The sequence below is a fragment of the Corticium candelabrum genome, chromosome 16 (genome assembly GCF_963422355.1).
Source record: "Corticium candelabrum chromosome 16, ooCorCand1.1, whole genome shotgun sequence".
NCBI classification, from domain to species: domain Eukaryota; kingdom Metazoa; phylum Porifera; class Homoscleromorpha; order Homosclerophorida; family Plakinidae; genus Corticium; species Corticium candelabrum.
Genome location: NC_085100.1, coordinates 1259405 through 1285209, shown reverse-complemented (window position 1 = coordinate 1285209; position 25805 = coordinate 1259405). Strand labels below are relative to the sequence as shown.

General features: G+C 41.8%; 6 protein-coding genes across 8 annotated transcripts in view; 4 read left to right on the top strand and 2 right to left on the bottom strand.

Annotated features, from left to right (window-relative positions):
- LOC134192054 (phosphatidylinositol N-acetylglucosaminyltransferase subunit P-like) overlaps positions 1-407 on the bottom strand; it is a 516-nt gene extending 109 nt beyond the window's left edge. Inside the window, exon 1 of the mRNA XM_062660728.1 lies at positions 1-407. This exon is cut by the window's left edge and continues 109 nt beyond it. Within this exon, the coding sequence (XP_062516712.1) occupies positions 1-407 (407 nt within the window).
- An 80-nt stretch (positions 408-487) lies between these two features.
- On the top strand, positions 488-5310 carry LOC134192667 (vesicle transport protein USE1-like). The gene is made up of 7 exons (XM_062661415.1): positions 488-601; positions 667-716; positions 769-850; positions 4162-4383; positions 4453-4490; positions 4763-4916; positions 4975-5310. Exons 1-7 carry the CDS (start codon positions 494-496, stop codon positions 5152-5154), a joined length of 834 nt encoding a protein of 277 aa, XP_062517399.1. The 5' UTR covers positions 488-493; the 3' UTR covers positions 5155-5310.
- Positions 5311-5402: 92 nt separating this feature from the next.
- On the top strand, positions 5403-5782 carry LOC134192669 (uncharacterized). The gene has a single exon (XM_062661417.1). It carries the CDS (start codon positions 5403-5405, stop codon positions 5751-5753), a length of 351 nt encoding a protein of 116 aa, XP_062517401.1. The 3' UTR covers positions 5754-5782.
- Positions 5783-5788: 6 nt separating this feature from the next.
- Positions 5789-6469, bottom strand: LOC134192668 (NADH dehydrogenase [ubiquinone] 1 alpha subcomplex subunit 13-like). The gene is made up of 3 exons (XM_062661416.1): positions 6269-6469; positions 6125-6196; positions 5789-6065 (listed from the first exon to the last, which is right to left on the bottom strand). Exons 1-3 carry the CDS (start codon positions 6445-6447, stop codon positions 5927-5929), a joined length of 390 nt encoding a protein of 129 aa, XP_062517400.1. The 5' UTR covers positions 6448-6469; the 3' UTR covers positions 5789-5926.
- Positions 6470-6488: 19 nt separating this feature from the next.
- On the top strand, positions 6489-20542 carry LOC134192665 (casein kinase I-like). The gene is made up of 11 exons (XM_062661414.1): positions 6489-6837; positions 6906-6946; positions 7062-7131; positions 7329-7477; positions 10038-10272; positions 10358-10443; positions 17857-17941; positions 18001-18149; positions 18701-18781; positions 18839-19068; positions 20244-20542. Exons 1-11 carry the CDS (start codon positions 6642-6644, stop codon positions 20293-20295), a joined length of 1374 nt encoding a protein of 457 aa, XP_062517398.1. The 5' UTR covers positions 6489-6641; the 3' UTR covers positions 20296-20542.
- Positions 20543-21995: 1453 nt separating this feature from the next.
- LOC134192026 (uncharacterized) lies at positions 21996-25426 on the top strand. 3 transcript variants are annotated; one of them, XM_062660697.1, is made up of 5 exons: positions 21996-22637; positions 23411-23968; positions 24038-24632; positions 24717-24789; positions 24887-25426. In XM_062660697.1, exons 3-5 carry the CDS (start codon positions 24043-24045, stop codon positions 24947-24949), a joined length of 726 nt encoding a protein of 241 aa, XP_062516681.1. In that variant the 5' UTR covers positions 21996-22637; positions 23411-23968; positions 24038-24042; the 3' UTR covers positions 24950-25426. The 3 variants fall into 3 exon arrangements, with proteins under 3 accessions (XP_062516681.1, XP_062516679.1, XP_062516680.1); XM_062660695.1 differs by having other exon boundaries at positions 21996-23968; XM_062660696.1 differs by having other exon boundaries at positions 21996-24632.
- The last annotated feature ends 379 nt before the right edge of the window (positions 25427-25805 follow it).

The window sequence follows — 25805 nt, the reverse complement described above, 5'->3', positions numbered from 1 at the left end:
GCTTGTCTCGCTACGTCGTGAAGTGTTCTATTGACCAACTGTATGGGAATGTCAGCAACCGGTGGTATGCCGCTTTCACACACTCCTGACTCATTACTATTCACCGCCGGTGAGAGACTGAGTGAATATTCATCTCTCATTGTCGTCCACGAGTCTAAGCTAGGCACTCTAGTCAAGTTGTACGCAACATAGGCAACAATAACAAACAGCAGTAGAACACAAGAGTAGACAGGCGCGGTAAGAACCCAATGTCTGGCGGGCAGGTAGGTCAGTCCGAACGCATGAAGCCACTTGTCGGGAAGAAAAGCCCACAAGAGGTAGAGTCCGAAGAAAATCAGCGTTCCCAAGTAGAGAACAAAACCGTATATGGCACGAATAGGGTCGGGCCCGGGAGCGCTGTCACTCATCACGTGACCATGCCACGCCTACGCAGACTACCATGAGAGTAAGGTCTGGCTACGCGAGTCTACGCGAGGGTAGAAATTAATTAGTGATGACGTCAAGGCTGGAAATCAGCTTTCAGAGATTGTTGTCGAGCACGGAAACGCTCGCTGTTGACCAGAACAATCTTAAAGGATTGCGATTTCGTCGATTAGAGACGGTTGGTGACCACTGTGTGTCTCGCCGTTTGTCCATTCAATGTAGTCACGTGATATTACGTTCTAGTACGTCGGTGAGCTACAGAATAAATTGACAGAATTGCAGAAAGCTAAGACGTAACCTGTTTAGCTTTGCTTGACATTTCTTGTTATGAAATTTGATTGTTAGATGTGAAAATGACGTCATAGCCGGATATTCAAAGAGACTTTCGTTCCTAGCGAATCTTATTGATTCAGAAAGTCAATCAGAGGTGAAATCTGCCATAGGTTGTTGTTTTAGACCTTAATTTTTTCCAGATCTCTTTGTGTGATCAAAATACATTTATATTAATATAAATTATATATTTATTATTTTTGTTATTTTTATTATTTATATTAATATAAATTATATATTTATTATTTTTATTATTTTTATTATTTATATTAATATAAATTATATATTTATTATTTTTATTATTTTTATTATTTATATTAATATAAATTATATATTTATTATTTTTATTATTTTTATTATTTATATTAATATAAATTATATATTTATTATTTTTATTATTTTTATTATTTATATTAATATAAATTATATATTTATTATTTTGATTATTTTTATTATTTATATTAATATAAATTATATATTTATTATTTTTATTATTTTTATTATTTATATTAATATAAATTATATATTTCTTATTTTTATTATTTTTATTATTTATATTAATATAAATTATATATTTATTATTTTTATTATTTTTATTATTTATATTAATATAAATTATATATTATTTTTTTATTATTTTTATTATTTATATTAATATAAATTATATATTTATTATTTATTATTATTTTTTATTTATATTAATATAAATTATATATGTATTATTTGTTATTTTTTATGTGTCATGCTCAACCACATCAGTCTGGTTTGTAAAGTGTATTACAAGTGCCGGAAGCAAACCCTGCTTCAGAAGTACTTAGACCATCACGGCTGTCTAGAAAGAAGACATGACTTTACGAAGGATCCGAGTAGATCCCAGAAGCACTGTTTTCTGTAAGTGCTGCAGGTTGTGATGACCTGGAATAATGTCCAGCCACCGTGCAATACCTGCGTGCACTGTGCCCAAAGCTCTCAAGACCACCGGAACCACCAGTGTTCGACAATGCCACATGCGGCTTATCTCCACTCGCAAGTCGATGTACTTCGCCAACTTCTCAGCATGTTTCTTGCCAATGTTGCCATCAGCAGGACAGCTGATATCAATAAGAAGACAAGTGTTTGTCTTCCTATTTCTGAGACAGATGTCTGGACGATTGGCTTTGATGTTCTTGGCAGTGGGGATGGTGGTATCCCACATCATAGTAATGTCATCGTCTCCACAAGCCTATCAGGATGATGCCGGTACCATCTGCTCTCCACTGGAACCCCATTATTTATATTAATATAAATTATATATTTATTATTTATTATTTTTTTATTATTATTTATATTAACATAAATTGTATATTTATTAATTTATCAAACAGCAATGTCTTGTTTACGTAATCGTCAAACACACGGATGCCGCTCGGATGCCAGATATCTGGCACCAAAGACCACAGCAGTGCCAGCAGATGTTGATATCAAATAGCTATTTATTAGCAGTTTTAGTCCGAGGCTATAGCAGACTAGTATATTGTAATGTGTGCACTTATGAGAGAATGTATTGTCGTACAATGTCCCTAGTCTTATATCCTACTTGTAACCTTACACGCACTATTACAATACATTATCATACTCATATCTATACATCCCCTTTTCTTTACCAAAAAACTAACAACTTTGAGTTCTTATACTGATTACTCTAATCAAATCACTACTTGCACACATAATCTTTTAATTAAGTATATGTATATATATATATATATATATATATATATATATATATATATATATATATAGGTATCTTGGTTGTATGACTGGTCTTCCACTTCTTGTTGTCTTACTTGTTTCATGATCAATCTTGGGTGTTGTCTTCTTGTCTCCTCGAGTGTTTTCTGTGTTCAAACTTTGAGTTGACGTCTCCTTGTTAGTCGTTGGTTTTCTTGCAATAGTTGGTTCTTGATGGTTTTATGTGTTGTGTGAGGAATTGGTAGAGTCTCTTTAGTCGGTCTCACATGTATGTATACGAATCAAGCATTTCGACTATCGACCACTTCTGACGTCATGTAATGTGTGCACTTATGAGAGAATGTATTGTCTTACAATGTCCCTAGTCTTATATCCTGCTTGTAACCTTACACGCACTGTTACAATACATTGTCATACTCATCCCTATACATAGATAATATTAATATAACTTTGTGAAAAGGAAATGTAGTAAGGAAGCTATCATATGGCTCATAATTGCCGGAAGGGCATTTGCAGATTCTCTGACTTCAGTAACTAAATCCCCTCTCACAATCGTGGTCAGACTTTACTTACTGAAACGTTAATATTAGTGGAGGTTGTGGAGCTGTCGGACGTACACACAGTTACTGAATCTGTTAGTGAAACTACAGCAGCCAAAGCATAATAATTTCTAAATCAGTTGACACATCAGTATGGACAGGATCACGATCATCACTCATTGGCGTTATGCCGCCTGACTCCACCTGACTCCTCACAGGCCTAGAAAGGAATTAATGGATCAATAGACATGACGCTGCATGGCCTCTTGTAAATCACGAAACCCAAACCAGGAATGATTGATTTCAATTTATAAAAAGGGGTTGGTATCCAAGGCAACACTAATATAGGGAATGCTCGGTGCTGGCACCATTGCTATTGCAATGACAACCCTGAAACATAGTTGATCAGGCTTGTAGTTGTTGGTGGGATTGATTTGGTTTCAACTCTACGACTAGTCAAAATTATACTTGCAAGTCATTAATTTTAATATTTATTTTTAACTTTAAAATTGGTGACTAATGGCCTAGAAATGTAGCATTGTCAATTACGGACAGCCTGAACACAAGCAAGTTTATGTAAATGCATTCATTATGCTTCTATACTTCAACTAAGAAATCATACTAAGCAGTCACCGAGTGTTTGAGAAAGTGGTTGTCAAGTTGTCATTTGACAACTAACTGAGTTTATGTGAAGACTAATTATATGAGCGAAGTTGCCATCCTGACCACTTAATTAAAGTCACTCAAGTTATGGTGTACCCAAAAATTTTTCTATACAGTAGAGTAGAATAATGGAGTTTCTCAGGTCAGACTGAGAGTGACACCTGAAGTCCTGGGATATCGTTTACTTGCCAGACCAATCAGTATCACTAATTGATATTAATGAAATAATGTAATAGTCTTAATTAATTAAACTCCTTCACAACTAAAAATTTTGTGAGGTTACCAAGACAGCTACGTCTGCCACAAATTTTGAACAATGTGTGTGTGTGTGTGTGTGTGTGTGTGTGTGTGTGTGTGTGTGTGTGTGTGTGTGTGTGTGTGTGTGTGTGTGTGTGTGATGTGATGTGATGACATAGGATAGAGATTGCAATAGAATGTCATGAGTGCGACTGTGCTTTATGTACTTACTTTTCTTAAGGTATCTCGTCTCTCCAATGGGTTTGATCATAGCAGTCCATCGGTCCCATCGTCAATCAGGCAGAGGATTGTTCACCAGAAGAGTATATCTTCTGCTAATGCGTCACCGGCAAGCAGTTATGTGTTGAAACAGTCTACACCAGGAAGTGCCAAGGAGACGGAGATTAAACTGAAAGTTACATCTCGACGTGAAAAGGATGTACGAAAGGAGTTGTTTAGAATGGTAAGGATAGGGACCTTGTGTGTATGGTTTGGCTGTGTTGGGATAAGATGGTGATTTGTGTTGTCGCAGGAAGATGAAGAAAACAAACTACATGATGAGCAAAGAAAGTAAACATAATATTATGTGTCCATGTCTATTTGTTTGTTGGTTTGTGTGTGTGTGTGTGTGTGTGTGTGTGTGTGTGTGTGTGTGTGGCATGTGTGTGTGTGTGTGTGTGTGTGTGTGTGTGTGTGTGTGTGTGTGTGTGTGTTGGTTTGTGTGTCAGTTTGTGTTGCTTGTTTGTTGATTGATTTGTGTCTGCATGCATATGTTTATGTGGGCATCTATGTATGCATGTATGTGCATGCATGTGTATAACAGTCTGCACTATTCACTACAGACCAGGCACACTTAGAGAGGAAGAAGATGTCGAAGTGATAATAAAAAGGCACAACGAAATGCAAGAACAGCTAGCTGAAGACATGATCCGCATAGCAAGGAACATGAAAGAGCACCAGTTGGCCGCAAAGAAAATCATAACAGACGACAACGAGGCAAGCAAGCACCCATCACATACAATCACCATATTCCTGCATGTAACTTCATTTCTAGAAACTGACCGAATCGAGCAATTTAGCCGACAGAAATTACGATCGATTGAAGACAGAAACAGAACGAGTGCAAGAGCACACGAGACGGTCATGCTCATGTTGGATATGGCTCATGGTCATCGTCGTCTGCATAGTCTTCATATGGATGATCCTATTCATACGCATCGTTCCAAAGAGATGACAACAGAAACCTCTATACTATACAATAGCAGACTAGAACATTGCAATGCAGGTTTGTATATTTGAAGATAGTCTGCCGCCTGTTGTTAGTCCAATGACGTGAAATTGAAGAAAGGTGCATGACATATTGCCATCATTACTGCATGTGTGTCTGCACACGTGCAATGCACATCACCAGCTGCAATCTAAATATCTTTTCTCGACTCTCTGATATCCACTACACTACTCCTCTCCTCCTCTTGTTCGATCATGCTACTCGAGTGTGTGGCCCTCCTTGTCTTCATCCTCGTTGCTGCATTTACCTTCATCTACAAAGCTCCAAATGATGCGACACCAAGTGATACAGGTACCCACATGAAAGCAGGGTTGAAGCATGTCAAGAACAGGATCCGGAAGAATGTGCCTGCAGCACTGAACTTGCAAATTCCTGCAGAACACTTGAAGAGAAGGCTGTCTCCGATTCCCGAAGGACCGTATGGAGACGAGGGTATCCCAAAATTCAACATTGCAACAGTAGGGGAGAAACAAAACGGCAGCTATCAACCGTATGTGAGCAGAAGGAGAGCGAGTGTGATGGCCGTATCTCTAGGAGATCGCTAAACGAGAAGGCAAAGGCAACGAGACGGCGCTGAACGTTCATAATTTGCGACTTTAGAAGTACTATACTACACATACGGGGAGTCGAGGTCTATGGTTACCCGGATGTTAACCTTAGATCTTTACAGTGAGCGCTAATATGTAAGTATACAATACAATTATAGTAGTGTCCATCTCTAAAGTGGTGTGATCTGCTGCGGCACTGGCGGAACCCATCGATCGGCATTATACACGCTCTCTCCGGCTTGCCATCCGGGAACGTTCTTCATCACCTCAGCTTCTCTCTCCACGTTCGCCTTGAGAGCTCTCAAAATTCTCAAAACACGCAGCACCCGTTATAACACTTTCCACATACAACAGCCATTCCCGTCTACCTTCTGTCTTGCTCTGCTTGAAGTAGAGGAAGAATAGCCAATCTTGTTGTCATTTTTTCGCGATACAAATGCCTGTGACGTGTAGCACGACAGTAGAATCACATAAAGTAGCCTTTCTGTGACTAATAATTGCGTTCTGTTCACCTTCTTTCCTTATTTCCCGATATAACGAGATAAAAACCGACGCCCATCGCCGCTAGACCTCCCAAAATGATCGTCCACCCAGACTTAACCCTCACCGGTAGATTCCTTTTATAATTGATCTCCGCAAATCCACCCTTCGGCGGCAAATCCTGCCGATACTTGATTCCAGCCGCCGCCATCTTTACTAATTGACATCAATAGACATCAATCATTGCGCACGCTCAGTTGTCATGTCAGAGTTCATCAGGGAGTGATCAACTTCCCTGCCTCTTCTGATCACAACCGACCGACCGTCCGTCCCCGGATCGACGCACAAGACGCATCCCAACATTTCCAACCGCTCCAAATCGAGTCGACGCTCGAAACATCGACAATGGCGACAAACCGAGTCCCAGGAAGATACGTCGACGGCAGACCACCACACGACAAACAGAGAGACCCGCGTACGCGTACAGGACAAAGCCACGGCAGCCGAACGCCATCAAGCAGTTCAGGCGTGCTGATGGTGGGCCCCAACTTCAGGGTCGGCAAGAAAATCGGATGCGGAAATTTCGGAGAGCTGCGACTAGGTGGGCAACCAAGGCCGTTTGAGACTCAAGCATGACACTCACTTGTTGCTTTCTCTTCCAATTTTTAGGCAAGAACCTCTACAACAATGAGCACGTGGCTGTGAAGTTGGTGAGGAAGATGTTGGCACTGTAGACGGCCTGACACCGTCTCTGTGGGCTTGATGCTGCTCTGTAGTTGCGCAATTGGCGTGTCAGCCTGTGTAATACGGGATTTCTTTTTCTAGGAGCCGATGAAGTCGCGCGCTCCGCAGTTGCACTTGGAGTACAGATTTTATAAGGCGCTCGGATCGAATGGTACGTTGTGTGTGTGCTCGGTGATTGCTGCGTCGATTGGCATGTTTCTCGCTCGCGTTGTGACGTCGATTTTGTTTCTGTTGTGATGATTTTGACCGCAGAGGAAGTGAGTTATTGGGTGGGGTCACGCGGCGTGTCCCGTATGGGTTCATTCATTGTGTGCGCTGTCCCGGATGTATATCATTTTTTTATTGTAGTCGGTGTGCCGCAAGTGCATTATTTTGGACCGTGCGGGAAGTATAATGCGATGGTGTTGGAGCTGCTCGGACCGAGTTTGGAGGATTTGTTTGACGTTTGTAATAGAACGTTCTCACTGAAGACGGTCGTATTGATTGCCTTACAGTTGGTAAGTTTATCTTGATTGCGTTTGACTAAAATGGCAGCGTTAGCAGCTGAATGTCTGCCTGTGTGACCGATGTTTGTCTGTTGATCTGTCTGTTTGTCTGTCCATCTGTCTGTTTGTTTGTCCATTTGTCTGTTTGTCTGTTTGTTCATTTGTTTGTCTGTCTGTCTGTCTGTTTGTTCGTTTGGTTGTCTGTCTGTCTGTTGGTTCATTTGTTTGTCTGTCTGTTTGCCTCTTGGTTTGTCTGTTGTTTGTCTGCCTGTATGTATGTTTGTCTGCCTTTATGTATGTTTGTCAGTCTGTGCATATGTTGGTTTGTCTGTTGTCTGTCTGTCTGTCTGTCTGTCTGTTTGTCTGTCTTCTTGATAACATGGATGGATGGACATCACGACGTGCATGGCCACCATAGAAGACACCCAGCGCTGACGCGAGGTAAAGTTGGGTGCAATCCATAATGACAAAGTCTGTCTGTCTGCCTGTCTTCTCTCTGTCTGTCTGTTTATCTGTCTATGTATGTATATATGTATGTATGTATGTTTGTCTGTCTGTCTGTCTGTTAGTTTATCCGTCTGTCTGTCTGTCTGTCTGCCACTGTATTAATCATTGTACTGACCAAAATTATTTAGTGAATGAGTTGCTTCTTGGTGTTTAAAGGCTAATGATGTAGTCTTAGAGGGGGCTTACATTTTAACTCAAGGCATGCATGCACTAGAGTTATAGTAATGCCACTGTAGACCAACGACTCAACAACTCAACACGCCTCTTGTGCATGCGCTCATTAGATTACGTTAGTTTCAGTAGCAGTATGTAGTTTTTGATGCAAATGAAGTTATTTGCTACAATGACTGGGTGTCCTTTCTCAGCCAGCTGTATAAACATGTCTTGGCATGTGGTGGTTAGTGACTTGCACGTGACCTTGTATCTCATGTCTTACCATACATGCATTCGTGTAACCAAAACTAGTAGCCAAGGGTTTAGCACTTTAGTGCTTCTTCGCTTTATTGACGTAATTTTTTGGGAAGTGTGAATGTTGCAGATGATACTGAAGGAAATGTTTTGTCTTACTGACTGACACTTTGACTACCAACTTGTTGGGCAAACAGAGACACAGCTGCTCTCTCTCTCTCTCTCTCTCTCTCTCTCTCTCTCTCTCTCAATTGAGTGAGCATAGGCAGTCCTAGGGACACTCATTAACATCAGTTATCTTAAATATTCAGAGTTATGAACAGGGCCGGGTCCCACAGTGTTTGGATAACTTACACCCGACTGTACTTCATTGTTGCCACTACTCTAGCTAGAGACTTGCATGGCACACAGAGGCTTTGTCAATACAGAACAGCTTGTCAATAGTACATTTTGTCCCTGTCTAGTGTTTGTGTGTGTGTGTGTGTGTGTGTGTGTGTGTGTGTGTGTGTGTGTGTGTGTGTGTCTGTCTGTCTGTCTGTCTGTCTGTCTGTCTGTTCGTGTGTGTGTGCACGCATGCGTATATGCACGTGTATGTTTGTGTTTCTGTCTGTTTGCTTACGATATGATACACTAGAGAATCAATGCCACTGTAGGATTAAAAGGTTTTGTCGTATTTTAGTTTTGCGAATTGTGATTTTTAAAGAAACCGCAAATTAAAATGTGCAAACACCTACTACTGTACTTATAGCCGGCATTCATTCATTCATTCATTCATTAGAAATCCCAAAAATGAGAATCACATAATAGCCACAGGTGGGAAATCACAAAATTTAGCCTTGAAAAACATACAGTCCTACAGCCTGTATTTGTATGTCTGAGTGGCTAACTGTTCTATTGTTCATCTGTTAGTCACTTTGTTTGTCAGTCAATCCATTAGCCAGTGGAGTAAAGCTAGGTTTACAGTAGGACGCTGGCAACGCTAGCAACGACACTCAGGCAGTCGTCATATTGTAAACACTCGCACGTCGCGTTGTCAGCATCGGCGACGCTAGAGTTGATTCAAGTTCAACTCTTGCGTCTACCAGAAGCACGTGCCTTTTGTCGACAAATCAGAGATTAAATCCGGGAGTAAAGCAAGTAACCGGAAGTAGACTATGGAAGATAAGCCTACTGAAAGTGTATACGTATAGGTACGGCTGCTTGTGGCTGATCAAGTCACGGTAGCTATAGATGCGAGGCACAAGAAAAACGCTTGGAAAATGATTGGAAATACCAGGCTCCCAGCAGCAGACTGCCAAGAAATGTGGAGTGTCTCCACGACAACTTGGTGCGTGAGGAAATGAAAACCAAAGCACAGACTCTTGTACTCATGGTATACGATTATGATGAGCATGCGCATTATGGCTCGTCGCTGACGCTCATCAAATGATATTGTAAATGGTACAGCGTCAGTGTCAGCATTTTGACACTTACTCGGCGTCTTCGCCAGCATTCTTGCAAGTGTCGCCAGCGTCATATTGTAAACCAGCCTAGACTCTTCTATTGTTTATCTGTTAGTCACTTTGTTCGTCAGTCAGTCAGATTTATGTATGACTCTAATATTTTAATTGAGAACACAGTAGGTAAAGCAAGTACTGATGTATATCTTTATTTACAGTTACGACGGATAGAGTATGTTCATGCCAAGCATCTAATCTATCGTGATGTGAAGCCAGAGAACTTTCTGGTTGGGCGACCGAACAGTCGGAATCAGAATATCATTCACATTATAGATTTTGGTCTGGCGAAAGAGTACATTGACCCTGACACCCATAAACACATTCCTTACAGAGAACACAAGAGTCTAACGGGAACGGCTCGGTATATGAGCATCAATACACATTTAGGGAAAGGTTAGTTGTGTGTGTGTGTCTGTCTGTCTGTCTGTCTGTGTGTGTGTGTGTGTGTGTAGTTGTTTGACTTTGTCTCTGCCTTTAGAGCAAAGTAGACGAGATGATTTGGAAGCCTTGGGTCATATGTTTATGTACTTTTTGAGAGGAAGCTTGCCGTGGCAAGGACTCAAGGTGAGAAAGTATACATAACACAGCTGTCTAATCATTGACAAATAGTTGAATCAGCTAGAACATTGACATGTTGCAAGGCTCGAAAAATCGGTCCAACTAGTTGTCATTTGACGAGTTTCAAAAATTTTAGGTCGTCAAATTTTTTGTGTATGGCGTCATGTTGATATCAATCATAGTATTTAGTGGTATACCGCCATTTTGAAGCTCGCGCGAGGAAAGGACAGGGTACGGAGTCTAGTGCAAGCATACAGCGCAGTATTCCATACTTCACAATGGCATGCAACCAAGAGTATCCAACACATTACCGCTGATCCAATGGATATGACGTGTTACACTAGAGCTAAGACATCTTCACAAGGCAGTGGTGATAGCTAATTGAATTAGTGATGAAACGCATACCACCTGTCTTTGTCAAAACAAGGCGGAGTTTCGACCAGACTTCCACATATCACATTGCGGAAGTTGTCCCTTTCTTACTACTAAAATCATATCCACCCTATTTCGACCTACGGGATTTACCATTGTCTCCACTTCCTCACGTCATAAACTTTATGCCTTTACTCTGTCGGATCCTCACATGCCCTGTTTTATTATCTAGCTGGGATATGTGCAGTTTGTCAACTTATCCTGCTGGGGTAATAATTTACTATGCGTACATGTCATTGTACCACAAATGTCCACATATCACATTGCGGAAGTTGTCTGTTTCTTACTACTAAAATCGTATCCACCTTATGTATAGGTTATAGACTGCTGGCGAGTGTATAAACGAAATACACCCCGCTTCGCCCATGAGTTGGTACGAGGGCGAAGCCTGAGTGCTAACAAGCTGGGCGCAGCGGGGTGCATTTCGTTTATACACTCGCCAGAAGGTCTATAACCAGCTTGTAGCACCCAGCTGAGGCGTTGATATCCTTTAGGCGCGGAAGTTCAAATCAGTTGTGTAGCAAAATGTTCTGAAATCGACTTGGGCATTGAAACAGCAGAAGTGCCAGTTATTGATTTTTTTGGAAGCTAGTAAACTGCTAGACGTTGATGTTGTTTCTGATCAGCAGTCTTCTGTATCTCGTTTCCAATTTCATCCAGTAGTTTTCAGAAGTTCCTTGATTTACGTGTTCCCCCTAACACCACAAAAGCTACTGCATGCATGTGCGTTGTTAGAGTGTTCAACGCATGGAAGAAACAGAGAAACAAGCAGCCAACTGAAGAGAGAGCGCTCGGGCGGTACGTGCATGACCTGCATGGTATGAACAACAGAGAAATGAACTACTGGCTTGCAAGGTTTGTGCATGAAGTTTGGAGGCAAGATGGAAAGCCATATCCACCTTCTACCTGTAACCATGTAGCTGGTTTACAGCATTCTGTGCGTGCGAGTATCATTCTGTTGCTGGACGCCTAACCTCGGTTAATTTTTTCCAGAAGGACGACTTTCAGTTTAGTTTGCTCAGGTCTGCACTTGATACACGCATGAAAGAACTCATTATGATTTCTGTAGGGATCCGTAGACCCGCGTATTGTTTGTTCTGGCTGACAGATATGTTTCAGTAGCCTAATTGTTATGTTTACAAACAATTCACATCTTGATAAACCAGTAGCCCCAGGCAGTTATACGGCCCGATTTATTGACCGGTCAATGTGTAGCGGAAGTGGGATATGTCATTTATTGTAAGTGAATACTGGACAGTGATTGGCGCAGACAAAGCTAGGGTGCTACAATTCGACCTACGGGATTTGCCATTGTCTCCACTTCCTCACGTCATAAACTTTATGCCTTTACTCTGTCGGATCCTCACACACCCCGATTTATTATCTGGGATATGAGCAGTTTGTCAACTTATCCTGCTGGCGTAATAATTTACTACGCATACATGTCATTGTACCACAAATGTCCCAATGCGAGCGTCAACCGCGAAGCGGCATATGTTTCAGTACAGTACAGCTATCCGCCTGCATACTGAGAACGCCATTACAAAAAACTAGTCATCTGACGACCTAGACTACAACACTAGTCATCAGTTGTAAGATTTAACTCGTCAAATGACAACTTGACGACCTATTTTTAGCCCTGCATTGTATTGCTTATGTAACATTCTATTAGACATTCGTATAGTGTAATGTCAATGGCTTAGGGACACGTGTAGGTAATATGTTGCTTTAGTAGAAGTGAGCAGCCCCAATGAGTTGATTTTTAGATCATCAGGGGATCAGTAGACCTATAAGCAATGAATATTGTTTTCTAAGTTCAGCTATGAGCCATAAGAAACGGGACTTTGTAAGAGTCACGTGACTTAGCGAGTAGCTACCTAGAACGTATAGGGCTAAAACAACTTCCGGTCTGCTGAGTATATTTGTGGCTGGCTGGCTGGCTGGTTGTGTCACGCTCAGGAATGTGCCACGTCCTTAGGGGCCCATCTGTGTTAAAGACATTTTACAAAAAAACAAAAACTTTACGTTTGGGGGTGAGGGTAAATGAAAATGGCATTATGGACAACTCTGACAGGTGCTTTGCAAATAGTCCTGAAGGAGCAATAGAATGTACTGTACAATGACGGTTGGAGAAATGCTTGATAATTGACCACAGACGGACTTCGACATGTATGGGTCTTATTTGCAAGATGGCGGTAAAGTGTTAACTGTCTTTCTCAGCAGAGAAGGCACTTTGTCTTGGCCTGTCATATGTGCAAGGCCCACGAATGACTATGAGAAGATGTTGGAAGCATTGTGGCAGACAACGGATCTCCAGATGACGGACACATTGTGCTAATTAGGGACAGACATTCTACAGTAACGGTAGCATAGCGTCGTTAAGATTTTATATTGGTGACATCACACAGATTGAAAAATTGAAAAGTGTGGACATTGACCGTTTCATTTTCAGGGTGAGGTAGTGGTTCTGGATAAAACGAAAGGTTTCTCGTTTTTTTGTGAAATGTTGATAAATACGGACAGCCCCTTAGTCAATCAATCACCTTAGACAGTCCAATCACCAAGCAATATTTGCGATTTGTCATACATGACAACCAGAGACAATGGAAGAACTGCCAATTCGATCTATGAAATGTTAACAAAAGAGTTTCTTACCAGAACAGTGTAATCCATGTTTACGATTGCCAAGTTGTGCATATACAGTCAACCCTCGATATAACGACATGCTCGGGACAGACGATTTGATTTAATTTGATTTGATTTGATGTCGTTATATTGTGAGGTCACTATATCTAATCTGCATGGGTGGGAACCTGATGAACCAGATTAGCACACGTGGTTTCATCTTAGTATGGGGCGGCCAGAGTAAGGGCTAGTTTACAGTAACTTATGCAAGCCGAGCGTCATCCCAGTGTATAACGTAGACAAAGTCAGACGCTAAAACTTATTAATTTACAGTAACATGTCAGAGCGCAACCGAGCAACAGCAATGTCTTCTCGGCTGCGAAAAGGGTCTGGCATCGACTGCCTTTCCTAGCGCAAGTGAAGCAAGCGCTGCTGCTGTTGCTGTATACCTACTTACCAAGATTTCCTGCCTTTACTTGTTGAGATCTTCGTTGTCCATGTTAGACAACTGGACCATGTAAGTGAAAGCACGACAGCCATTTGGTAGTTACAAACCGCAGTACTTCTGGTTTACAGTACGTTTACACTCGAATAGAACTCCAACGTCTTGACGCTGGTCAGAACATAGCATCTTGCCGAAAGGTGGTGACATGTTTACAGTAGGACGCTGACGTTACATTGGCAATACGCTGGGCTGATGCTCGGCTTGCGTAAGTTACTGTAAACCAACCGTCACGTGTAATTCATCTTAGGATAGCGTGTACTGTACTGGGATAGTGTGTGCTGTACTGTACATGATAATGCACTGTAAACTTCTACTTGTAGCTAAAGAAATCCTGTAGGGTTAGAAACAGTCAGGTTTATGTTCAGCCATCTAGGCAGATGAAGCGCCACAGCTTTATGTGTGCATAGCTGCCAATTGTCCTGGAATTTGATTCTCCGTCCCCGCGTCCCTGTGCAGAGTCAGACGAATACAACCGAGAGAGTCAGTAGCAAAAAGTTGAAGTCATACACATGTTTTTTGTCCTGATTCTAATAATCTTTCGAGTTATTTTCTGGCCTGTGGCCTAGTGGTGGTTATCTACAGCACATGCACGTTACAGTAAGCACGAATATCGATGAGAACTGCGAGGCCGTGCCTTTTGCGTATGCGTCAACGAATCAATGTCAGAAACTGGTAGGAACAAGCTGTTGAAGAGAGGCAGAGGGAGACTCTGAAACACTATAAAAGACACTATCATATGGGGGCGTGGCAGTTAGTACGTGGTGTCTCGGGAATGTACGCTAAATCCAGTGAATTCGAGCATTCAAGTCCCCGGGTTTCACGTCCAGAGGTTGCCAGGTATGCGTGTGCACCACATTGCAAAAGGTGTAAGGATAGGCTGTGTGACCTGGATGTCAAGGGAGAGTTCTATACTTGTACAGTATTACCCCGCCTAGAAGGGCAGGGCACTTATTATAACATTTGGTACTATGTGCCTTTGTACAGTGTGGTTAGGGAATAGGGTAGAAGCCATGGAATTACCTGGAAGATTGCAGATGCAAATCATCACTGATAGCCATATTTTTATTCTGATTTGGGTACTTTCTTCACAAACATTTTTGATGACAACTGTTCTGTGCATCAGTTAGAAATGCTGCAAACTTTCAACAGAACTGTAGCTATCACTGATGTTTTCCTTTGTCTATGATCTTCCAGGGAACAAAGGCACATAGTTCCTAATGTTATAATAAGAGCCCCTGCCCTTCTAGGCGGGTAATACATATGCATTTTTGTACTCTCTTGCATAAGTCATTGTCATTATATCAAGAGGTGAAGTACCATGTGGTGTATGCATGCATGCACTTTTGTCCTACACTATCTATGTCATTATGTCATGGTGTATCATGGTGTATATCATGGTGTTGTTATATCGAGGGTTGACTACATGTCATGATAATTACACCACAGCCACTTGGTTACGTTCACACTTTCATCCACACTTTCATCCACCATGAAATTGTTACCATTAGAATAGATATGATTACAGCACCAACACCTGTTTAGAAAAGCTTTCCACTTGTGTGTATCTAATCAGTGTATACAACCGCAGAACCACAGACACACAGACACGAGGTGTCTCGCTTTTCATACTTTGCCAGCTGTTGCAGCTATTGTAATGGCACCAGCACACCTTTCATTTGTAGACGCGTTTACACCTTTAGCATATCAGTTACTTGACTGCTTTCTCAGTCACTTGACTGCTTTCTCAGTCACTTGACTGATTTCTTTCACTCTGAACTTATCCAACTGCCAGTGTGATAGTGAAGACATTCTAGGTAGAACACGTTTGTATGTAAATTTGGGTATGTGGACTGTTTGGATGGTATTCATGTGATCAAAGTCTCAAACATTGGTCACAACACCCCATACTGGCTGCCGCATAGAGATAGGAAAGGAAGCCATTGGTGTGGTTGAGTTAGTACAACTAGTTGTAACAGTTTTTATGTGAATGATAATATGTTGCTTTGATCTTTATGGAGATGTGTGTGTGTGTGTGTGTGTGTGTGTGTGTGTGTGTGTGTGTGTGTGTGTGTGTGTGTGTGTGTGTGCGTGTGCGTGTGTGTGTGTGTGTGTGTGTGTGTGTCTGTGTGTGTGTGTGTCTGTGTGTGTCTGTGTCTGTGTCTGTGTCTGTTTGTGTTAGTGTCTGCCTGTCTGTCTCAATACATATGTTTTCCATTTAAATCAAACGTTTACATCATGAGAAACCTAACACAACAAGATCATTGTCTGTCTGTCTGTCTGTCTGTCTGTCACATATATTTGAACTTTTATCTATGATACATTTTGCAATGTCTGTCTGTCTGTCTGTCTGTCTGTCTGTGTCTGTCTGTGTGGGGTGCAGGACAGCTAGTCGCCAAAATTTAGTCGCCGGACATGTAGTCGTGGAACTTTAGTCGCCAGTACACTTAGTCGCCAGGTAATTGAACAACGTGCCTATGCATACCTGTCAAATTTATGCCATCAAATACATGATATAGTGTGATTAGTGTCAACACTTATGCCTTCAAAGACTACTAAAACAGTAAAATTACAGTAGCAAATCAATCAGAAGCTGCGGTCAGACAAGAACTTGCCGAAATCATATATGGCATAGCTTTGTGCCATCTTTACAGTTTACCACGGTTTGGGGGGCGACGGACGGTTGTCGTTATCAGGAATAGACTGCAGAAATGACACAACCGACAGAGGCATCTCAACACTCCTTATGCGTAATTATTGCTTTCCTATTGGTGTTCTTTGACATGACTATTATAATATTATGTGTAAGTGTGGACAGGTATGTCTTTGAAAACTTAGATAAAAGTCGGACATGTATTTGATGATGACACAATCTGACAAGTGTGTGTTCTAAAGGAACATTTCGGCCACATGCTCTAGTAAATTGCACCCAGCATACACCTTTGATTGTTGGTTGCCAACAATCAAATTGAGACATTTGACGCATTTGCAGGACAAGATGTGCTTATGTATGCTTTTAACTGATTCAACGATAAATTCTATCGGATGCGTTTGTAACTCTTCGATTGGGACTCCAACTTCTAGTATATCTACCGTCGCAGTTTGAAAAGCGTGCTGTTTGGTTCAGTAGCTGAAACACTTATGCACAACTTACTCATACTTATCAGGTAGGCAACGCTTTTCTATCGTGATGCTGAAGAGGGTTTTCTCGCCATCACGTGTAACATCACATGACATCGACAGCAGTCGGTGATATTGCGGAAGCACGGTGGACGCCAAAACAGATCCGAACGCCAATACCGCTCGCCTCCCCTTTTACCTTTTACTAGTGTTCATGTGCGACAGACCACGTAAGAACAGCTGTTTTTACCACCCACCGAAGGGGGCCTGTTGTAAAACTGGATTCACCTGTAACTTCGCATTGCAGTTCTTGTCACTTCCATCAGCGCATGCAGCCATTGCTTTTTACCGCAAATGTACGTTAGCGCACGTCTCTGAAATGTTGTGTTAACGCAAATCTCCGAAACGTCTCTTTAATTATTTATGTCTTGACGCTTTTGTCTTTGCAATTACGGTAAATGTAAGCACTTGGTGACTAAATGTACGGTGACTAAGGCGACCAAGTGTACTGGTGACTAAATTTCCATGGCTGAATGTCCCGCGACTAAATTTCGACGACTAAGTGACCTAGACCCCATTTGCTCGTCTGTGTGTGTGTGGCTGTGGCTGTGTTTGCACATGCATGTGTGTGTGTGTGTGTGTGTGTGTGTGTGTTCGTGCGCGCGTGCATGCACATGCATGTGTGTGTCACCGTGCCTTAGTTTCAAATGCTGATATTTGATCTTGTATTAACGTATTAGGCGGAAACTCTAAAAGAAAGATATCAGAAAATTGGAGATACTAAACGGGCAACACCTATTGAAGTGTTATGTGAGCATCATCCAGGTACACATTGAACTTCAGTCTTTGTTTAGTTCATCTAAACGTTTAGTGCTGTTCTACAGAGGAATTTGCTACATATCTTCGTTACGTTCGGCGGCTCGACTTTTTCGAAACTCCAGATTATAGATATCTTTGCAAGCTTTTTCAGGATTTATATGACCGGAAGGGATTTGCAGACGATGGCGAATTTGACTGGAATGGAAGAGAAACTGTATGACATGATATTCAAATTATTGACAAAATAAATAATTAATTAGATGAATAAGCACACAGACAGACAGTTATACATGTGCACACACACACACACACACGATTTGTTGTACTATGTTGTCAAATTTAGTGACCGTTTTAATGTTATTTATTATTTTGTGTTTGGAGTCAGTTGGAGGTATACCATTATTACCTGCTGTGCTGCAGAAGGCGTCTCTCTTTAATTAATCATAATAACTTATCTACAAACAACAAATACTGTATTTCTTCATATAGACGCCACGGCACTGCAGTTTGTTAGCAAGCTTGTATATGGCGTTTATATGAGGGAGGCGTTTATTTGCTAGTCTCTAGCACATTGAGGGATCATGCACAGAGAGTCCAAGGGTTGGCATTTATTTGAGTGTGGCGTTTATTTCAATGGTGTTTATTCAGTGTGGCATTCAATCAATTGAGTATGGTATCTATGGCTATTCAATTTGCACATCTATATGATTAAGGAGCTAGAGTGTCCGTTGTGTCAACGGTGTGATGTATGTTGTATGAATGTAGAAAACACCAGTCGGGTCGTTATCTCACGAAACGGGAATGCATCGAGATATAGTTCGACCGCCGGTTTCATCCGTTCCGAAGGTAAACTCTAGCTTTCAACTGCTAGCAGTTGAGTGCATTTTTGGGTTTGAACCTTAGAATGTCAAATTTCAACACGGACAGAAGGAAGCGTGGGATGACCCGAATACTAATCCACATCAATTGGACGTTCCTGTTTCTCGAAATCCTGCTACACGCGGGGCTGGATCAACTCAGGTTCTCAATTCGACGAACGGCGAACTGGATGATAATGTTCAGACTCCAAATCAAGTCGAGGAGGGAGAAAATCAACCACCGGTAGTAGACTATACAGACGAACGAACGGCAAAGTAAGTTAGTGCGTTCAATCAGTCAGTTGGTTTGTATATCTGTTTGTTTGTCTGTCTGTTTGTCTGTATGTCTGTCTGTCTGTCTGTCTGTTTGTTTGTCTGTTTGTGTGTCTGTCTGTTTGTCTGTCTGTCTGTTTGTCTGTCTGTCTGTCTGTCTGTTTGTCTGTCTGTCTGTTTGTTTGTTTGTCCATCTGTTTGTCTGTCGGTCTGTCTGTCTGTCAATACATATATTTTCAAACATTGAACTATTATACACCATCTAAGCACTAAATACTACCCAAGCCAATAGGGCTTGTCTGTCTGTCTGTCTGTCTGTCTGTCTGTCTGTGTGTCTTTGTATATTTTTATACATCAAAGCTAATACATTTGAAGTAACAGTGTCACAACTACAACAACATATTACACAAATACATAACAAGTAGAATTAAAAAGTTAAAACGTGCAAACTACAAACAAAAGGCTAGACTCTATGGCTAAGTACAAGAAAAGCATTTCTGTCTGTCTGTCAAATACATATATTTTTAAACATTTTACTGTGTGTCTGTTTATCTGTCTGTTTGTCTGTCTGTTTGTTTGTCTCTTTGTTTGTCTATCTGTCTATTTGTCTATTTGTCTATTTGTTTGTCTGTTTGTCTATCTGTCTGTTTGTCTATTTGTTTGTCTCTGTCTGTCTGTGTTTGGAAGTCAGTGGTAGCCACAGATACGTTTGGAATGCAAATTTGGAGGCATTTGTGTGACTCTGCTACGATTTGTTAAAATTGAATGCAATTTAGCTAAACATTAATGTTGTCATGTAGTAATAGATACCATAAGTTCGTTACTAAAGTAGCTAAATTTGCGTTATCCACAGATGAGAGTTTACGTTGCAAAGTGGTAGTAGTTGGTAGTTGGTTGAGGTTGACATTGTTTTGTCAAGAATAGTTTTTCTTCTAAAATATTGTGAATGTACGGAGGATACATACACTGATACATATGGACATATGTTTATACCACGTAGGTACAGACATTCACACACACACATGATGGTAATAGCATGTTCACAATGGATAGTGACGACTTGTCAATGCTTTCTGTGCTTGCAATGCATAAGTCTACCATCAAACTTTTACAATATCTTTTGATAATCGAACAAAGCAAACTTGGTCAACGTTTGCTTACATCTTTCTTCTGTCTAGATGTTGCTGTTTTACTCCAAAGAAGCGAAAGAAGGCTGAAATTAGCAAATGATAAAGACATGTGTAGTTAGTTTCGCCTTGGGTCGGTATAGACGTATTTTGAAATGTACTGCCCTCCCAGTTGACTTAGTTTACTAGCAAGATACGTGCACAGGCCTTGATAAGTAACTGAGTGGCAGTCGTGGGGAACAGTGTAAACTAGATGAAATGGCCATGTTGTCTTAATGGCTTTATTGTCCACGTCACTGGCTGTTTAATAACTGTAGTTTTCATGTTATTGGTACATATTTTGACTTGAAGAGCTTCGGAGTCCTATGCGTTGTACGCGCTGTTTCTTCTAGAACTTTTGTATTGTGCGAGTTTGTGTACAGTTCTGTACTGTACATGTACATCAGTTTTGTGTTTCAAACTGCTCTTGAATATCTTCCTCGTGTTTCCGGATTTCAAAGAGTAGTACTACTAGAGTCAACACTGATTGCAGTGCAAGAGGAATTTTTTTGAAAACTCGGCTCTTATTTGCTACCTAGCTAGATGGATGGGGTTCACAATGTCTGTACACTGTACACATGCGTTTAGCTATGAATTTTCCACGCACGGCAAGCCTCAGAGACTATTTCTGAGTCTAGAGAATCACTGAACTATGTTATCTAGTTGCTTGCGCAGCACACCAGCACGCTCGACTTCCGACGTTACACAGTATACCTACACAAATAAAAATTTCCCGCGAAATTCAGTTCTGTTTGACATCCGACTACAAAACCCGTACAATCTCGTGAGGCGATATTGCACGTGCACGTATTTTTGTCATATCCGGGATGTGTATCCGGGTCTCTACACACCCAACTGGGCCTGGGCGCTCTTTCTGGTCTGGAAGTTTGAGGCTACACTTGCATTTCCCTAGCTAGAGAATGGAGTTTGCTGTGCATGCCGTCGGCGCACAACTTTTTACCCATACAACATGCACGTCGTGTAATTAGCTTTTGTATACATACTGTTCTCATGATGGTGTCATTCAGTATGTACTGTTGTATGAACTACCTAGATACGATGTCTCTAGACTAAAGTAGGCGGTACAGTACACTAGTACACTAGAGTACAGAATGCGGATATCAGAAATACAATGACCAATTAATTAACTGGCCCTGCTCGCGGTTGGAGACAAATTAGATCGAAGTACAACGTGCAGTCGTACCTAGTGTTAGTGTCTAGAGTTAGTGCCTGGAGTTAAAAGACAAAAGGGTATGTAGAGTTGCATCGCAACTATACATAACTACTTTGTACTAGGTACTATTCATATATACATACATACATACATACATACATACATACATATATATATATATATATATATATATATATATATATATATATATATATATATATATATATATATATATATATATATATATTAAAAGAATCCATGTCATAGCTAAACAAAGCTAACTTATCTACTATCAATTTAGCATTGTACTGTCAAAGCTTACATGACAACTGTTCGTGTAAATTACATAAAGTTCTACTAATAGTCAATCCGTTGAACAGAGATGTTTTCTTCGCAATGGATTTCAGAACCTCTAGGCTGTGCATTGACCACACTCCATAATTTTCAACTATTAGAGAATAGAAATCCCACCTGCAGCTGCAACGTTCTCATCATGTCGAAGAGCTTTCTCACATTCCCCAGCTTCAGCAGCCACACCTGCTTTACTTGCAGCGTTGATAATGTGAGAAGGACCGAATGAATTCCTGACCGACACATCAAAATAGGCAGGTTTGCCCTGAGGGAAATCAGAGTGATAAACATCACCCAGTCTATCAAAGGACAGGGTCGAGCATCCTTGTTCACGACGTGTACCAGCATTTTCCTTCAAGAGACAGTGGTAGATAACATCACATACAGCATCGTGACGTTTAATTCTCAACGGTCCGCAACCATGGGCATGGTCGCCATGTTCATCTCTAGATAACTCTGCTGCTGTAACTTATAATTTGTCCCGTGCTTGCTGTACAAAACAGATTTACACAGCTTGGTAACTTATACTTTTCAGTTTTGGCGTACAAAACGAAACTACAAGCCAAGAAATCAGACATCACCGGCATTGTCGTCTGCGAATTATCTCTAGACCGTCGTTTTCCGTTGCAAACTAGAGTCTAATTTTTAAGCTACACTCTTTCAGCAGCGGCGTGCTGTACAATCATAGATTGATTGAGTAAATTTATCATTTTGCACAGCCGAGGTGAGATCCCACCGGAAAATTCCCGTATGTAGTCTTTAGCTCAAACCGTCGGGACTCTCTCGAGACGCAAACTTCTTTGTTCGCCGCTTTCAAACCGACGACTATACGAGATCGAAAGAATTCTCTAGCCTAGTATCTGACAAGCAACGGAAGTGAGGTGACAATAGCAACTAGTAGAGATACGTACTCTCAGCTCACACTCGTAAACTACCACTTGCTCTATTCTATATGCTAACTAGCATGCGACCGTGACTAACAGCTAACCCTGTACTGAGCATTTAGCTGCGATTCTCGGCGCTTTTGTTGGCAATCTCTCATATTAATGGTCCATTTATTGGGTTTGCGTTTGCGTGCAGGTCAGCGCGTTCTAGAGACAGAGTGAAGTATCACAACGGTATTGCTCATTCATTAATCATATTGCGGTGTCATTTATCAGTTGATTAAAGCGGCGGCGTTGCGGTGTCGGTTGATGTGAGCTGCGACCTGGCTGCAGTAGAGACGTCATTGGCAAGCATAAGTTAGCTCTGCGGTAAAGGAACCAATGGCTCTATAAAACTGAGACGTAGAATGGTACGTAGAAACACGGGGACTGTACTTCTGTCGACGTGTACGTATGCACGATCCTCCCTTGGCTTGACTAGTTTGTTACATTGTTGCCGCCACGCAGCACGCTAAGAAGGATAGGGAAGAGAAACAAAAGTAGAACGGTGACGTAACAGTAGTGTGGAAGCATTCGGTGAGTCTACGTCTACACTTCCGTTCTGGCTAAATAGATTGCTTGCGTACATCGACGGGCTAAAGCAATTGCAACATGCATGCGGGGCGGGCATGTAACTTAGCATCCGTTTTGAAGCCAACGGTTGTACAAATTAATATATATATTATCTATAGCTGAGATAAAATTACCAATATCTGTTTTTGATATGACAGCTACTAGAAAAGCCAACACTCGCTACAGTGGTCGAGAGAGCGGCTTCACTTATTGTCTGCCGCTTTACTTTATATCTGCGTCATTCATGCATAGTATTATTGAGGCCTTCTTGTCATCTCATAGTGTCAAATCGACACTCTCTCTAGTATAGATAGGAGCTGGCGAAAAGGCGGAGAGTCGAGAGGCGACGGCACGACCAGGTCGACCTACCGTGACAACAAATCAAAGGGCGAGGACGTGCGTTTGCACTGGAGGGAGGCGTCGCTCGAGGAGAGATGGTAACGAGAGGAGATAAGCATGAATCCAGTCGGGCGAAAACTAGGAGTTTTAAACGAATCGGGGTGGTGCTCGAACTGGAGACAGTTCAGGTGTTGTGGTGGAAGAAAAGGGAGAGGCTTGACGCGGTCAGGCCACCAGGAGTAATGGCAAGGCGTCGAAGAGTGGGCCGAACTTAAGTGAACAAAACACTGGAACCTGCCGTCAATTTGCTTAGTCGCTGTGTCTTTGCTGCATCGTCATCTGCACCGAGGAGCGTCGTTCTTCGGTCGGCATTCCAGGTTTCCGACGCTCGATCCCCCATCTCCATCCTGTCACCCATTTTTGCTCTAACGTTTCCTTGTGTGCAGATAGTATGCAACAGCTGACCGAAACGCACTTGGCTTCGGAAGCTGAGCTTCAGAGTGTTATTGACTTCTTATCCGGCTACCCGGTGTCGACCCGTTCTCTCCAGCAACGGGCAATCGTCGCCCTATCTCCTTGTCCGTGCGACCCGCTGCCGTACGACTACAAAGACTTCGATTGCGACCTGTTCGACGGCTTTGTTCCTCCTTCGCAGTGGCCTCCGAGCTACAACGGCGGCGGAAACAACGCGAGGTCGCCGTTCGGCTCGCGCTGCTGCAGCGGAAGCGTCGGAAGGACCCGAAGCGGTATGAGACGCAGCAGCCGCGATTCGGGGTTTGGTGAGTGGTACCAGGAGGAGAGGATTTCCTACGGTAGCGACGTGACGTCTTGTGCCGCCATTCCCGCACGAAGTCGCTCACTCGATTGGCGTCTTAACGGCCGCGTTGCTGGAGCAAACGGTCGACCCGGTGAGCGCATGGAGTTCACGTCGGGTTTCGATATGGTGCAGCAAGGAATCGAACCGGTCGCTTTGCCCGCTTTGTCACACGAGCAGAGGTTTTCTCGCCCCGGCAACACCAAGTGCTTCAATAGCAGCTTGAGGTGGGTGGTAGAGGTTCACACTTGAGCTGCAAAATTTCGAATCTCTTGACATGGTGGGCTAATTGTTTGTGCTGTTTGTGACAGTGGCGAGAGCAATTTATCACCCCATCGCAACCTTTACAACGAGAACAATGGAGTACAGCAGAAGGAAGCAGAGGTGTGTGTGTTGCAAATGGTTTTCTATGTGTGTTGCATGCAGACGTTTTGCTTTAGATCTTCGATCACAATACTTAACGTTTGATTATTTTGTTCAGGCTTCGAGCCGGTCTCCTGCAACTTGGCCACGAGCAAAGCAATCACCGTGGGCTAATGTTTGATTTTCTACCTTATTATTTTCTGTAGAAATTTTGAGTAGTATGTGACAGACGCAACTCGGATATATTGCACCGTGTTAGCTACGTCTACGATGGCTTGTTCAGACAGACATGCATGCAGTACATGGAATTATTTCGACTCACTTGTTTCATAAAGTATATGTTGTCGTGTGTGACTTTGACTCTACTCAAACTGTTGCTATTGTTAGGCTTGCTCGATTGCGTATAGATAAATGTGACGATACAAACTTGACACCGTGGAATGACAACTATATATCACAATGCATTCATAGCTGTTTCATCGCATAGATAGAGTTCGTAGGTGTGCTAGTCTAGTTCTGATTATCGTGATGCTATCAAAAATTTAACTGTCTAGAGCTCGATCCCGTACATGCATGTGCGCATGCATCAGTGTAGCAGGATCGGTCTTATATGAGAATCGAAGTAAAAAACAACTACAACTTCTAGTGACTTTTATAAGGTGTCAGTACATAAGTTGACAGAAACGTGCATACTAAAGGTGTCGAGCAGTTAGTCACTCGAGCACTTGATCTAATAATGGCTGGATGTTGTAGTGAACCGAAGATTGGTTACTTGCTATCTTTTGCACATCATGTATGAGACTACAGTTCTCTCACTGCTCGACGATCGAGTCCATTTGTTATTAGGATACAAGAGTGACAGAAGTGATTTACTCTTACTATAGAGTAGTACAAGTACATGCGGTCTAAACATAAGATAACCAATAATTATTGTATGCAGTACTATTGTAATGTGCGGTCACAGCTAGTTACCGAACGAGGACAAGGTGCTAACATTTTCGAGCCGCAGTCAAAAAACTATTCGAGAGAAAGAGAAT